Genomic DNA, 15,388 nt, shown 5'->3' with positions numbered 1-15,388 from the left:
ATCAACCAACAGTCCATTAGTGCACAGGAAGTCTGCTCCCAGAAGTGGCCTACTCACATCTGCTAACACAAACTCCCATGTAAAAGATTGTCCGTTGAAGCACAGTGGTACTAGCCGTTTCCCATATGCGCTTATTTTGCCTTGATTGGCTGCCTCAAGTGGTGGGCCGACCTTACCCAAACATTTTTCCAACAGCGACGCAGGCATGGCACTAACCATATCACATAGGAAATGTTAGCCCCATAACGAGTCTGGGATGAACAGTAGATGTTTAGAACAGTGTCATTGGCTACAATGCTACTAACTGTTGGCATGCTGCGGGACTGGCTGAATGTGCATGGAGGACGACACTTGTTTGACCTTCACCCCGAAAGAAGCATGAAAGAAACACAGTCCTTGCCGCTCATTTGAGTGCCGTTCTGCAGCTCTTATGACAGGGTACATAGATGTATCCACTGACTCAGTTGCCATACACTTATGTGATGCTGCCTGATATTCATCTGCCAACTGAGCCAGTTCCCTGTAATCATTCACTGTAGTATTTGCCAGAGCTGTACGAACGTGTTCTGGAAACTGTTGTAAGAACAACTCCTTAAAGGGGTCATATGATGTTGCTAAAAAGAACATTATTTTGTGTATTTGGTGTAATGAAATTTTACACATTATGTCAGCGCCTTCACGACATGGTGGCGGCGGCAACAATACTACAGCGAGAATAAAAGTTACGTAGACAGGAGTGTGTTCGACCAAAGTTTCTTTCTCGGTTCGACTTGAAGCAGCAATGCGCAGACCGATCGCTGTATGACATCAAAGCACCGCTACAGAGAGCAGATGGCTCTGCATGCTTTCGTTTTTGAATGAATTAGCCGTTTGAATGAATAACTAATGACTCGCTCATTAAGACAGTAATTTACCGTCATCTACTGGTGGTTTCATTTCATATTTAAAAGTATTGCATTTTTCCAATTTTGTGGCGTAAATGCATTTATGGCACCTCAGCTTCATTAAACAGTCTGTGTAAATACATCTATTGCCACTTCAGATGCAGCTTCTGTTTCCTCTGCAGTGAAAAGATGGAGTCTGTTGATAGTATGCGCACTCTAATGTGAAGATTAAAATTTGCAAAAATAAATTACTCCACAGCTCACAAAGAGAAGTATGAACACCGATGACAACAGAGTTGCACTGTCCAAAAAGTTTGTGGTATAAATATGCTTTTTTTACTTGAAGCATATGCTGTCTTTTTTCTTTGTTTTGTTGTCAGAGTGCACCAGAATGCTTCATTTACATGTTAAATTCTCAAAAATTATCCCTACAAGGCTCATATTCCGAACTATGTCACCTTTTTGACATCTTGTGAGTTTGCAGGTATGAGAAGAGCACTTCAACAACAATTCCCTTTCTTAAAGGGAAACATACGTAACCCTATCCCTGATGGAGGGAACAGAGATGTTGCACTTGGGAGCCCAGACACATCTGACATAATTGAGAAAAGGCCAATGAAATTTGCCAAAAAAAAAACATAGCTGGCCATGTATAAGTAGGCCAGCGTGGCATTTGCTCACTCGTTTTGTTCTGAGGAGTCGAGAAGCATCTCAGCCCACTCAGAAGCGGTTCAGAGTTGTGGAATAAGGAACACAACTATGATGAAAATTACAGGCCTCTCTCATCTTTTTAAGTGGGAGAACTTGCACAACTGGTGGCTGACTAAATACTTTTTTTCCCCACTGTAACTGTTCCCTCCATCAGGGAACGAGGGTTACCGTACGTAATCAAGACATTCCCTTTCAGTTGGTCACTTCAACGTTGTGTCAAAGTTTTAACACTAGGGGTCTCTATACAAAATTACACAGCTGCTGAACTGCATTACAAGTACATGGGGGGCACAGATGTTGACAAGTCCAGTGTGCCACGACCAAATGCGCCTCAATGTCCAAGATTATGACCTCACTCTCCAACATGCAGTAGAGCCACAATATAAGGTAGAGGTCACCTCCAGTCAGAGCCTTTTCTCATTTTGAGAAAAACAAGAAAAAATAGCGGTTGAAAAGTCCTGGTTGTAATGTTGGGGAAGTGTTCGTATTCCCAAGTGGGAAAAGAACACTACAGAGACCACATCTTACCCAAATGGGAGGTAACATATGGAGATATATCCTATGGACTCAATAAAAGGGAGTACTACATAGGGAAGGTTTCTGTGGTGGGCTCCACATAAGGGGAGAACTACCAAGCACAGAAACAAGTGACAGACCATCTGTCTGTCTATGGGAAGCACTGAATCCTATTTCGAAAAGAGCAGTGGACTAATACACATATGGGGCTGCCAAAGGGAGCACTAATCAACATCAATCAACATATGGAGCACTAATCCATTATGAGAGTTCACTTGAGGGACACATACTCGTAATGGATTCTTACAGCGAGTTCCTCCCCTAAACTCAGCTACATAAGGCAGTGCTTGAGTGATGGAAGGGTAGTCCAGGGTTCACAAGAAGCAACTGAACTGGACTCAATAAGTGCACATCACCTGAAAGAGGGGAAGACACTAAATGCAAGCTCTAAACCCTACCAGCCACCTGTGTTCAAGAGCAAGTGCTCAAAACTTTGGATGAAACTGGTTCCATTCACAGAATGTATAGTCTGGCAAATGTATTAGTTGTAGCCCAACCTGCAGCTCTACAAATGTCCGCTAATGAGGCACCATTTGCTAAAGCTGATGAAGCAGCAATGCCCCTGATTGAGTGTGCCCTCACTCCCAGTGGGTATGGTAAGCCTCTGGCCTGATAGGCTGTAAGTTTCGCATCCACAATCCAGTAGGAGATCCTTTGTTTTGAGACAGCATTCCGCTTCTGCTGACCTCCAAAGCAGACAAAGAGCTGTTCAGACAGTCTGAAACTCTGTGTGTGTTCCAAATAGATGAGTAGGGCTCGCATGGGGCACAACAGAGACAGGTCAGGGTCCTCCTCCTGTGGGGGGGGGGATAGCTTGCAAGGTTACCACCTGATCTCTAAAAGGAGTGGTGGGAACCTTGGGCACATATACAGGCCAGGGTCTGCAACATGATATGAGAGTCTGCTGGCTTGAAGATCCCCCACCCTCTCGATAAAATGAGCAAAGTCAGGAAGACCATCTTCATATAGAGGTCCAACAAGTCCAAGTCCAACTGACTGAAGGGGCTCAAACAGATCTCTCTGTAAGGCCTGGAGGACCACTGAGAGCTCCCAAGAAGGGATGAGGCATAGCTATGCAATGAGGCTTATTCGAGGAAACTTGTAGCAATGCCACATAAAGGGTGATTTATGTATACGGTTGTTGATTAGCACTCCAACGCTTTCTTGGTTTAGCCGGCTGGTATCACAAATTCATACCACATTTCGCAGATATCACAGCTCCCCTCAACAATCTGAAAAAGAAAGATGTAAAGTGGCAATGGACCCCTGAATGCCAGGCCAGCTTCGACACCATCAAATTGTCACTTTAAATTCCACCCGTCTTAATCCAACCTGACCTCAATCAGCCATTCCAGGTCCATACTGATGCCAGTGATGGAGGTCTGGGGGCCATTCTATGCCAGCAGACACCTGAGGGAGAGAGAATAATAGCTTATGCATCTCGAACGCTACACGGAGCGGAGCTTAATTACTCAACTTCCGAAAAAGAATGTTTGGCGGTGGTCTGGGTGGTGGAAAAATGGAAACATCATCTGGAGGGGAAACACTTTGATGTGTATACCGACCATGTGGCCTTAGCCTGGGTATTTAATAGCCCCAAGACCAGCTCTCGTCTGACCCGTTGGACCCTTTGACTGCAGCAGTTTGACTTTCAAGTCCACTATAGGAAGGGCTGCCTTAACCAAGGCTGATGCGCTGTCTAGAGCCCTGGGGTCTGTAAAGGAAGAAGAAGCACCTTGTCTGGCAGTTACACCAGTTAAACATTCTTCAGACAATCCCCACTCACTTGCTGAAAGAGCACAAGCCCAAAACAGCAATGAAACGGTCAGTTGTCTGAAAGCAAAACCTAAAACCAGGAATGTAAAGGGCCAGCAAATTACCTTCGAAGAGCATCAGGGGGTCTTATATCTGCAAGTTCCAATGAAGAATGGGGATAAATTTCAGTTTGTCGTCCCTCAAAATTTGAATACCTGGATTTCTGCATTACGTCCACAACAACCCAATGGGTGGACATTTGGGCAGACTACAGACTCCGTTAAGGCTGTTAGTGGTGGCTTGGTGGCCGACAGTGCGTGTTGACGTCTGGAGTTACTTCAAGGGATGTAAAATCTGTCAAAAATACAAACATGACAATGGTAAACCCAATGTCACAGAACCTGGTCAAATAATGGGGGTGAACCTTATAGGACCTTTTCCATGCAGCAAGAAATGAAACACTTACCTGCTGGCCATAGTAGATTATTACTCTAAATGGGTAGAATTGTTCCCCCTATGTGACAGTAAGACACCAAAAATCGTGAGGATACTTAGAGAGGAAGTATTCACCCGATGGGGCGTTCCAAAGTATCTTGTGTCGGACCGGGGTTCTCAGTTTACCTCTAAAATGCTGTCCGAAATGTGTAAGACCTGGGGAAGCAACCAAAAACTCACCACAAGTTATCATCCTCAGACAAATCTGACAGAGAGAATAAACCAGACATTAAAAACCATGATTGCATCGTATGTGGGGCAATATCATCACTTATGGGATAATTGGTTACCTGAGTTCCGCTTCGCCATTAATTCCGCCTATCAAGAGACCACCGGGAAGACTCCTGCTGAATTAATGATTGGCCACCAACTTCCGGGATCCCTGGAAAGATTAATTCACAAACCCCCCACACCGGATCAAACAGCCTATCATCTCGTTGAAAGACAAACCAGGACGGCAGAGGAGGTAAAACGTAGAGTGGATGTGCAAAAGGCCAGACAAGCGAGATATTATAATTATCTGAGAAAAGATGCGCAATTTCAGCCGGGTGATCTCGTCTGGATGAGGACTCATCCTCTCTCGTCGGCCTTAGATAAGTACTCTGCCAATCTAGCGCCCAAGTGGGAGGGACCAGCAGAAGTAATAAAAAGAATGGGGCCAATAAATTACACCATTTGCTGGGGCAACCCACCTAAAACAGACAATGTTAATGTGGTAAACCTGAAACGCTGGTATGGTCGCTCTCCTCTGATGCCGATGGTTTGGGGAGGGGATTTATGTAGCAATGCCACATAAGGGGTGATTTATGTATACAGTTGTTGATTAACACTAATGTATTGTTGATCGCTTAATCTATTATCACCCCATTTTCTGTATTGTTGCCAGTGAAAAATTTAAGGGGGTCTGAATACTTTCCGTACCCACTGTAGGTAGCCGGCTTACCGGCGTTCGAGAGCGTTAGTGCTCACTCTGTTCGTTGTCAGTTTCCCCCCGGGTCTTCAAGCGCTTGTGGAATACTTACCAAACTGTTCTGGGATTATATGGCCGCCTCTCTTGTGGAGTTTTTTTGTGCGTTTATTTTTCTGGACATTGGATTACTTACCAAGGAGCTTAACAGTTTCGGTCACTCTTTGGATCTGCTCTCGGACGTTCGTTCATGATCTTCCACCGGTGCGACTGATTCAAATCTTGTATATAGAGTTCACAGACTCAAAGACAATCTACATTACCATTCACCCCTCACACAGTATTTTTTGTGCTTGCTGTATACAGTGCCTTGCGAATGTATTCATACCCCTTCATTTTTTCATATTTTGTTTTGTTGCTGCCTTATGTTAAACTGCTTTAAATTAGTTTTTTTCCACAACAATCAACACTCCATACACCATAATTGTAAAGCAAAAAACCTGTTTTTTAACGTCTTTGCAAATTTATTAAAAATAAAAAACTAAAATGATTCCATTGCATAAGTATTCATACCTTTATCTGGGACAGTTGAAATTCAGCTTAGGAGCATTAATTTTGCTTGTAGATATTACTACACTTCAAGTGAAGTTAACCTCTGGCAAATTCAATTGAATGGGTATGATTTGGAAAGGCATACGTCTTAATAAAAGGTCTAACAGCTGATAATGCATATCAGAGCAAAAACCAAGCCCTGAGGTCAAAAGAACTGCCTGTAGAGCTCAGAAACAGGTTTGCGTCAAGCCACACATCTGTGGAAGAGTTCAGAAAAAAAATTCTGCTTCATTGAAGGGTCACAGAAGCATGTAGTCTCTGTTACCCGTAACGGAAGAAGTTTGAAACAACCAAGACTCTTCCTAGAGCTGGCCTCCTGGCCAAACTGAGCAATTGATGGAGAAGGGCTTTGGTTAGCATGGTGACCAAGAACCCAATGGTCACTCTAGTTGAGCTCCATGATTATATGTGGAGATAGGAGAAATCTACAGAAGGACAAACATCGCTGCAACACTCCACCAATCCAGTCTTTATGGCGGTGTGGCCAAACTCAATCATCTCTTCAGTTAAGACACATGAAAAAAACACACTGGGAGTTTACAAAAAAGATTCTCTGGTCTGATGATCCTCAATTCTAAGCATCATGTTTGAAGGAAACCAGCTCCGCTCATCACCTGCAGAGTACCATCCCAAAAGTAAAGTGTGCTGGTAGCAGCCTCATGCTGTGGGGCTTTTTTTCAGCAGCAGGGACTGAGGAACTCGTTAGAGATGAAGAATCGCTCAGTGCAGCAAAATATAGAGATAGCCTTAATGAAAACCCAGTCCAGAGCATTCAGAATCTCAGACTGGGCAGAAGGTTCACCTTCCAACAGGACAATGACCCACACAGCAAGAGGGGCTTATAGAGAACTGTGTGAATGTCCTTGAGTGGCCGAGCCAGAGCCTGAGCTTGAACCCAGTCAAATATTTCTGGAGAAACCTGAAAATGTGCATCTGCCCCCATCCAACCTGACAGAGCTTGAGAGGTGAACAGGTGAGATGAAGAAAGGCAGATAATTGCAAAATGCTGATGAGCAAAGCTTGTCGCATCAAACAAAAAAAAGACTTGAGGCTGTAAAGGTGCTTCAGCTAAATATTTTGTTTTATTTTTAATACATTTACGAAGTTGTGACAATTCTGTTTTTGCTTTGTCAGTATGTCGTATGGAGTGTAGATTGATGTGGAAAAAAAGTAATTTAAATAAGTTTATCATAAGGCAGCAACATAACAAAATGTAAAAAAAAATGAAGGGGCATGAATACTTTCGCAAGGCACTGTATTTAATCTAATTGTATAATACACTGGGTATTTGATATGGATTTTGTGTGTATGTGATTTTGTGTGTCTTTCTTCTTTGTTGGGTAAAGTTAGTGTCTCTCCTATATTGTTTTTGTACTCTCCACGTCATAATACTCGGAGAGTTACAAATGCATATCCAGCTGTGTGCCAGTGTGTCCGTGCAGAGGGGACCTCAGTCAGGGAAACCACAGTAGGCAATGAGTGGATTCCCGTGAGGCCAACAGATCTATGTGCGGATGACCGAATCGACTCAAAAACAGCTGGACCAGCTGGGGGTGAAGCCTTCACACGTCTCGGAGCATGACCTGCCATGAGAGGGAGACCGCTACGTGATTGAGAGGGGCAAGGGCACCCTCTGTGACTTTTTGATGATGACGACTCGATGACTGACCTGTTGCATCAAAACATGAGGAGGCAGAGAATCTGCGTCTGAACAGGCTCTGATGTGCAATCTTAGCGCCTAGTCGTCACACATGGGAGGACCAGAAATGCCAGAAGTGGGACCAGGGACAGAGGAGATAGCTCTTTTAATGACTATCTGGTGACTGCCCTGCCATGTAGCAGACATCCGGAGCCCAGCAGGATCCACCTCCCGTCCCCCTGGCGGAAGTGGAGCTAGGCTGGTCAGCTGGTCCCTCCTCCCTGGATCGCCCATCTCGTGTTCGCTACGAAGCCTTTCGTGGGTTCTTAGCATCCTGAGGATGGCCTGACAGTGCCACCTTTCTGCAAGCCTCAATTCTAAGCATCATGTTTGAAGGAAACCAGCTCCGCTCATCACCTGCAGAGTACCATCCCAAAAGTAAAGTGTGCTGGTAGCAGCCTCATGCTGTGGGGCTTTTTTTCAGCAGCAGGGACTGAGGGACTCGTTAGAGATGAAGAATCGCTCAGTGCAGCAAAATATAGAGATAGCCTTAATGAAAACCCAGTCCAGAGCATTCAGAATCTCAGACTGGGCAGAAGGTTCACCTTCCAACAGGACAATGACCCACACAGCAAGAGGGGCTTATAGAGAACTGTGTGAATGTCCTTGAGTGGCCGAGCCAGAGCCTGAGCTTGAACCCAGTCAAATATTTCTGGAGAAACCTGAAAATGTGCATCTGCCCCCATCCAACCTGACAGAGCTTGAGAGGTGAACAGGTGAGATGAAGAAAGGCAGATAATTGCAAAATGCTGATGAGCAAAGCTTGTCGCATCAAACAAAAAAAAGACTTGAGGCTGTAAAGGTGCTTCAGCTAAATATTTTGTTTTATTTTTAATACATTTACGAAGTTGTGACAATTCTGTTTTTGCTTTGTCAGTATGTCGTATGGAGTGTAGATTGATGTGGAAAAAAAGTAATTTAAATAAGTTTATCATAAGGCAGCAACATAACAAAATGTAAAAAAAAATGAAGGGGCATGAATACTTTCGCAAGGCACTGTATTTAATCTAATTGTATAATACACTGGGTATTTGATATGGATTTTGTGTGTATGTGATTTTGTGTGTCTTTCTTCTTTGTTGGGTAAAGTTAGTGTCTCTCCTATATTGTTTTTGTACTCTCCACGTCATAATACTCGGAGAGTTACAAATGCATATCCAGCTGTGTGCCAGTGTGTCCGTGCAGAGGGGACCTCAGTCAGGGAAACCACAGTAGGCAATGAGTGGATTCCCGTGAGGCCAACAGATCTATGTGCGGATGACCGAATCGACTCAAAAACAGCTGGACCAGCTGGGGGTGAAGCCTTCACACGTCTCGGAGCATGACCTGCCATGAGAGGGAGACCGCTATGTGATTGAGAGGGGCAAGGGCACCCTCTGTGACTTTTTGATGATGATGACTCGATGACTGACCTGTTGCATCAAAACATGAGGAGGCAGAGAATCTGCGTCTGAACAGGCTCTGATGTGCAATCTTAGCGCCTAGTCGTCACACATGGGAGGACCAGAAATGCCAGAAGTGGGACCAGGGACAGAGGAGATAGCTCTTTTAATGACTATCTGGTGACTGCCCTGCCATGTAGCAGACATCCGGAGCCCAGCAGGATCCACCTCCCGTCCCCCTGGCGGAAGTGGAGCTAGGCTGGTCAGCTGGTCCCTCCTCCCTGGATCGCCCATCTCGTGTTCGCTACGAAGCCTTTCGTGGGTTCTTAGCATCCTGAGGATGGCCTGACAGTGCCACCTTTCTGCAAGTGACTGGCCACTGTTCAGGCTTGACTGCCGGCCCAGGCTGTTGCGGGGCCTCAGCAGTCCGTGCAGGGGGCCATCCCTGGTGATGAACAGATGGAGGCTGCTGCTTCGGGGTGCAGGGGTAGAACCTGACCCACACCGAGGCAGGAAGTGTTTAATGGCCTCCGTTTGTTTTTAACCATGGAGAATTGCGGTGCAAATTCTTCAACTGTGTCGCCAAAGAGATCAGCCTGAGAAAAGGGAGCGTTGAGAAGTCACACTTTCTCAGCATCCCGCATCTCAGCCAGATTGAGCCACAGGTGCTGCTCCTGGACCACTAATGTGGACATCGCCCTCTCCTTGTAACCCTTATGACTTTTGTAATCCAAAGGGCATAGAGACGCTGCATTGGCTCTGAAGAACAGAATGAGTGAGCAAATTCCACGGTGGCCTATTCATATCAGGATGTCTGGGGTGCTCCTGGACCACTAATGTGGACATCGCCCTCCTTATAGCCTGCTCTGTGACCTTTGTAACCCAGAGGGCGTAGTCAGTCGCCGAATAAAGTTCCTACATACTCCGGGTTGGGTCCACCCTTGTGCAGAACCTGGCCTGAATACCTACAGAACAGCTATGCAGTGCAGAGTGGACACAGCTTGTCCAGAAGCAGTGTAAGCTCTTGCCACAAAGGACGAGGTTACTTATATGCTCTAGACGGAAGTCTTGGAGGGCCCCTACATGCGACGGCCATAGATCAAATGACGAGGAAATTGAGAGGTGAATGCAGTGCTTCATCTCCCAAGAAGAGGGGCTGCAGTGGCTCCGAAGAACAGAATGAGAGAGCAAATGCCATGTTGGCCTATTTATATCCAGATGTCTGGAGTGTTGCTAGCTATGCAAATTTTGCTTGCCAAATTAATTGGCCTTTTCTTAATGATGTCAGAGGTATCTGGGCTCCAAAGTGTGACTCCTAGTGTCGGAACTTCGACACAACGTTGAAGTGACCGATTGAAAGGGAACTGTACTTATACATTAAAGTGGGAGTAGCTAAGTCATATTTTATTTTCCTGGATGGCATGTACTCACAATTTATTTGAATTTATTTGAAACCTGAGGTAAATTATTTAGGATACTAGCCGATTTTTAAATAAATTGTAAATAAATCTGAAAATAATATTTGAATCAAAATTATATTTGCAATAACATTCTTACCCGCTATAATGAATTTTGCTACGGTGTTGTCAAGGTAACATTCTAATGCAAAAGAAAGTGACAGTGACATATGTGTTCATGTAAGGTGTAAAGTACCCTTCAGAGTATTTACTTTAAGTGCTCTGCCCTTCAGTGTGAAGTTATTTATATATATGAGACCAGTAAAGATGAGAGGTATATGTACACTTACATTTTCGTCACTCATAATGTCATGCCAAGATGAAAATATAAATCAGACCTTCCTGTTTATTAAAGGTGCTGCAATTAGACTATCTGATGTGTTGACTCTGAATGTGAACTTTTCCAGAGTCACAGGAGGCGAGCTGTTTGAAGATATTGTTGCCAGAGAGTACTACAGTGAGGCCGACGCCAGGTTAGTGCTTGTATCCAAATGTAAACCCCTTTAAAACCCACTCATTAGAAACTGTAATATAAAGCGTATATATATATATATATATATATATATATATATATATATGAAGCTCTACAGACAACATCTGTGGCATGTTGTCAATTATCACAGAAAATAATTTTGTGGATTTTTTTTGTTTATCTTTCAAACAATAATGGACTTACAGTGGAAGTTTATAGGGCTAGACACTGCATCCATTATATCTGCTTCTGCATCTGTCATTCCCTCCCCTACCAAATGAGGGAGCCATCACCAGAATACTAACCTATGTGTTTCCTTCACACCTGAATCTCATCCCCTCATTAGTAGACTGCTTATATAGCCCAGCTTCTTTGCAAAGTCTTGTTTATCATTTATGTTGCCAGTTATGGATGTTCTTTTCTGAATTGTAGTTAGTGTTATCTTGAACCGTGCTGTTTTCCCCATTTTCACTCTTTTACTGTTTTGTATTTGTTTGTATGGCCTGCATTGCAGTTCACGGTTCACAGTTCTGTCTAGCAAAGTAACCCTCTGAAAAAAGAGACCTACATCTCAAATAACATGCAGAGCAGAAGAATTAATAAGTGAGTTATATTTAATTATGTTTATGATTTTAAACTCTCTAGAAAACCTCGCCCTAGACTTCCATTGTAAGTGCATTAATGTAAACACAATTTTAGCTTATTTTTACAAACTGACCGTAAAGTCCAAACTGTGTTTTGCACTGTAAAAAAACGAATCTGACATTTACGGTAAAATGCCAGCAGTTGTGGTTGCCAGAACTTCACCATTAAAAATATGGTAGCAACAATTTAGGTTTTACAGACTTAACTTAAATTAACAATAAAAAAACGTATTTCATTAACAGCATATTAATGAATTAGCATATTGAAGTACTAATATCTGTTTTCAACAATTGTAATACTGATAACCACCAAAAACAGGTGGTGATGAGAAAGTCACATGATGACAAAGCTCAGAGAGGGGAAATACTAATATATATATGTGATACTGAAATAATGCAATAAACATTAATTTAACAACATTAGATGTAAGATGAAACCCTAATGTACACAACTGATAAGAAAAAACTAAGAAGAAACATAGTTATTTCAACGAAAAAAAAAAAACAATATGAAATATCATGCAAGGAATTCTGGGAGTGTCAATTTATGGGTTTTCACTGTAAATTATACAGTGATTTTTTTCTTTTTCACTTCCGAAAACCGTAATTTTAACAGTATTTTACTGTAAAATTACATTAAATGTGATTACAGTTTTTCACTGTATATAGTATGGAAACTTTCTGATAGAGTATGGAAACTTTCTGATAGGCAATTAACAGGTTTTTACTGTAACATTTTTACAGCCTTTTACTTTTAAAATCACAATCATTTTTACAGTGTGTGGTAAGAGCTTAATTTGCATGAAAGCCAGAACATTCCAAACATTCACTTATAAAATGTAAAGTGCAAACCTCGTAAATCACAAAACAGAAGAACCATATTTTATCACTGTCTGTGTGTGCAAAATATTGTTATTTTTCTCAGTCAGTTGTGGGGGCAATCATATCTGTACTCTTGTCACAGAAACAGTGAATGAGCAAATTTTGTAATATTGTTCATGTATTAGAAATAAATGTTTTCCAGCATTTAAACCCAACTGTGAGAAGAAATTTAATAAAGTGTCTGCATTGCAATATGTCTTCCAATGTATTTGTTACTTGTAATGTCTGTCTGTAGGTTTGGTTTAGTTTTTTTTTTTTGCTTAAAATTCAAATTATTTTCTTTCTGTGCTGCTTATTTCCTGAAGGTGTTATCCTAATTTGGGTTGTTTAAGCTTGTCTTGTGTGCTTCTGTGATATGTTTATTAATATTTTATAAAATAATAGTTCACCCAGAAATGAAACTTGTCATCCTTTACACACCCATATGCCCTTCCAACCCCATTTGACGTTTTTCTGTGTAACACAAAATGATAAATTAAGACTTTTTATATGTTCTTTGCTGTGAAGTTACAGTTAACAAAGACTGAAGCATTCAAGCTGCAAAAAGGACACGAATGCATCATACAAGTATCATAAATGTAGTCCAGATGACTCAATATGCCAGTTCTTCTAAAATAATACAAGCTTGTGTGAGCAACACCAACGTTTTTAGGTGGTTATTTACTCCTCCATTCTTCTTGGCCATTCATGCGAGATCATACAGTGACATTAATAAGTTTTGAATCCTTTGGAAACATCTGGATTTTTTTTATTTAACTCACAATTATAGACAAACGCAATCTAATGGAACTAATAACACAAAATTGTTTTACTTTTTATATTTTATTGAATACACTGAGTAATCCTTCACATTGCAGAATGGAGAAAGTAAGTACATCCTTGAATTTGGTAAATTATAAATCCTTTGCTAGCAGCAGCATCTCTAAAATTTTGGACCATCCCATCATTTAATCAATATTTCTTGGTTATCTTGATAGCATTTCTTTAGGTTATGTCACAGCATCTTAATTGGCTTAAGATCAGGGCTCAAGAAAACATTCTCTTCTTTTTAGACATTCTTTAGTTTATTTATTTGTGTGCTTTAGGCCATTGTTTTGCTGCCTTACCCAAACTCTCAAAAGCTTGAAGTCATGAATTACTGTCCTGACATCTGATATTCCCCTGTAAAATGTCTCGATACACTTTGAATTAATTTCTCCTTCAGTGATTGCAAAGTGTCCATGCCTTAAAGCAGCACTACATCATGATGTTCCTTCAGCCATTCTTCCCAGTTAGTTGAGGTTTTTGTGTTGATGTGCAGTGCCATTTTTCCTTTAAATAAAGCTATTTTTGAAAGCTTTTGGGATCAAGGCATGGTTTACACTAAGGGGTGTAAAACGTCTCAGGTTACTTATGTAACCATGGTTCCCTTAGTAGGGAACGAGGCACTGCATCCTCTAGGGGTAACGCCTCGTCATGACCCGTGTCTGAAGCATACATTGAAAAAACACCAACAACTCGTTGGCCGGCGAGAGCCATGATATCACTACCGGTGCGACTATAACATAAATAGGCACCGGGAGAACACATCATCCACTTCTTCGTCTGAAGCTTGCGTCCAAAGCATGGCAAGAAACCTAGAGGACGCAGTGTCTCGTTCCCTACTCAGGGAACTATGATTTCATAAGTAACCTGAGACGTTCCCTTTCATGGGAACTTCGAACTGCGTCCTCTAGGGGTCGCTATGGAGAATGGTATACCCACGCCACCATGCTGAGGGGAGTGCATGCCAGAAACCATGGTGAGCACTAAGTACCAACTCTACCATATTGCCATGGGAGTTACCCCTGGGACGTTAGACGGCTGTCAGTGACATTATTCCCTACGGCTAAAGGCCTAGGCTACATACCCCAAAAAACTTACCTGTTAGGGCCAGAACTCCTGGGTCCGGGGTAGAGCTCAAGGCTTGGAATCAGGAATAGATTCCTTTAAGGGAATACGACCAAGAGCCTAGAATCATACTAAGTCTTGGCCTGTCACACAGGGGCTACCGCACTCTCTGTATATGCTAAAGGAACTATCTCAACAGACCCCTAGTAACAACACCCTGTTAACGTAGGTATCCAGAGGATACATAGGTGGAGTGATGCCCAAGGCAGAATCGGGGTTTTAAACCACTCAGAAAGAGCACGAGGCTGCTGCGCGTAGCTCTTACCATACAGGATTTTAGAAAAGAACGCAGAGTACTAGCGTGCGAACTTACCACAGTGTGGATTTTAGAAAGTGTACAAAGACTTCACATGCACACTTACCATAACATGGATTTTAAAAATACCATTCTAAGGGGTTCTCGTGGCACTCTGAAAGAGCAGCCCATAGATGGAAATGGTGCATCCCAAAACGCTATGTTTGAGAAGTCATCAACTCAATCTAAGGTTTATAATGCTGGAGTGGCTAGCAGTAAATCTGTAGCTGAGAGGGCAAACATCCAGCTCTCAATTGAGAGGGAGCTCGACCTACAGCATGTTCCAATGGAGGAACAGCTAGCAGTTATTTAGCTGAGGGAGCAACACCCCCAGTTCTCAAACGAGAGGAGGCTCGACCTGCAGCATGTTCCAAAGCTGGAACAGCTAGCAATAATTTACTTAGCTGGGGGAGCAACACACCCAGTTCTCAGTTGAGAAGGGAGCTCTACCTACAGCGTGTTCCAATGCTGGAACGGCTAGCAGTAGTTTACCTTACCTGAGGGAGCACACACCCAGCTCTCAACGAGAGGGGGCTCGACCTACAGCGCGATTGTGGAATCAGAAGGGTAAGCGTACTGCAAGGTAGCCAAACACTCAGCGCATCAGAGAGGCAGAGGAAGGGCCTAGTTCGCCTGATGCTGCTGGTTCCAGGTGCTCTGGGAAAAACAGAGAACTCAACTCTCACGT

General features: G+C 42.9%; 1 protein-coding gene across 1 annotated transcript in view; it reads left to right on the top strand.

Annotated features, from left to right (window-relative positions):
• LOC107561529 (calcium/calmodulin-dependent protein kinase type II delta 1 chain) overlaps positions 1-15,388 on the top strand; it is a 149,938-nt gene that overhangs the window by 63,509 nt on the left and 71,041 nt on the right. Inside the window, exon 5 of the mRNA XM_016245993.1 lies at positions 10,886-10,951. Within this exon, the coding sequence (XP_016101479.1) occupies positions 10,886-10,951 (66 nt within the window). The remainder of the gene's footprint in view (positions 1-10,885; positions 10,952-15,388) is intronic.

This window comes from Sinocyclocheilus grahami, unplaced genomic scaffold, assembly GCF_001515645.1.
Source record: "Sinocyclocheilus grahami isolate Dianchi unplaced genomic scaffold, SAMN03320097.WGS_v1.1 scaffold777.1, whole genome shotgun sequence".
NCBI classification, from domain to species: domain Eukaryota; kingdom Metazoa; phylum Chordata; class Actinopteri; order Cypriniformes; family Cyprinidae; genus Sinocyclocheilus; species Sinocyclocheilus grahami.
The sequence above is the reverse complement of the archived record's forward strand: the minus strand, read 5'-3'. Positions and strand labels throughout refer to the sequence as shown.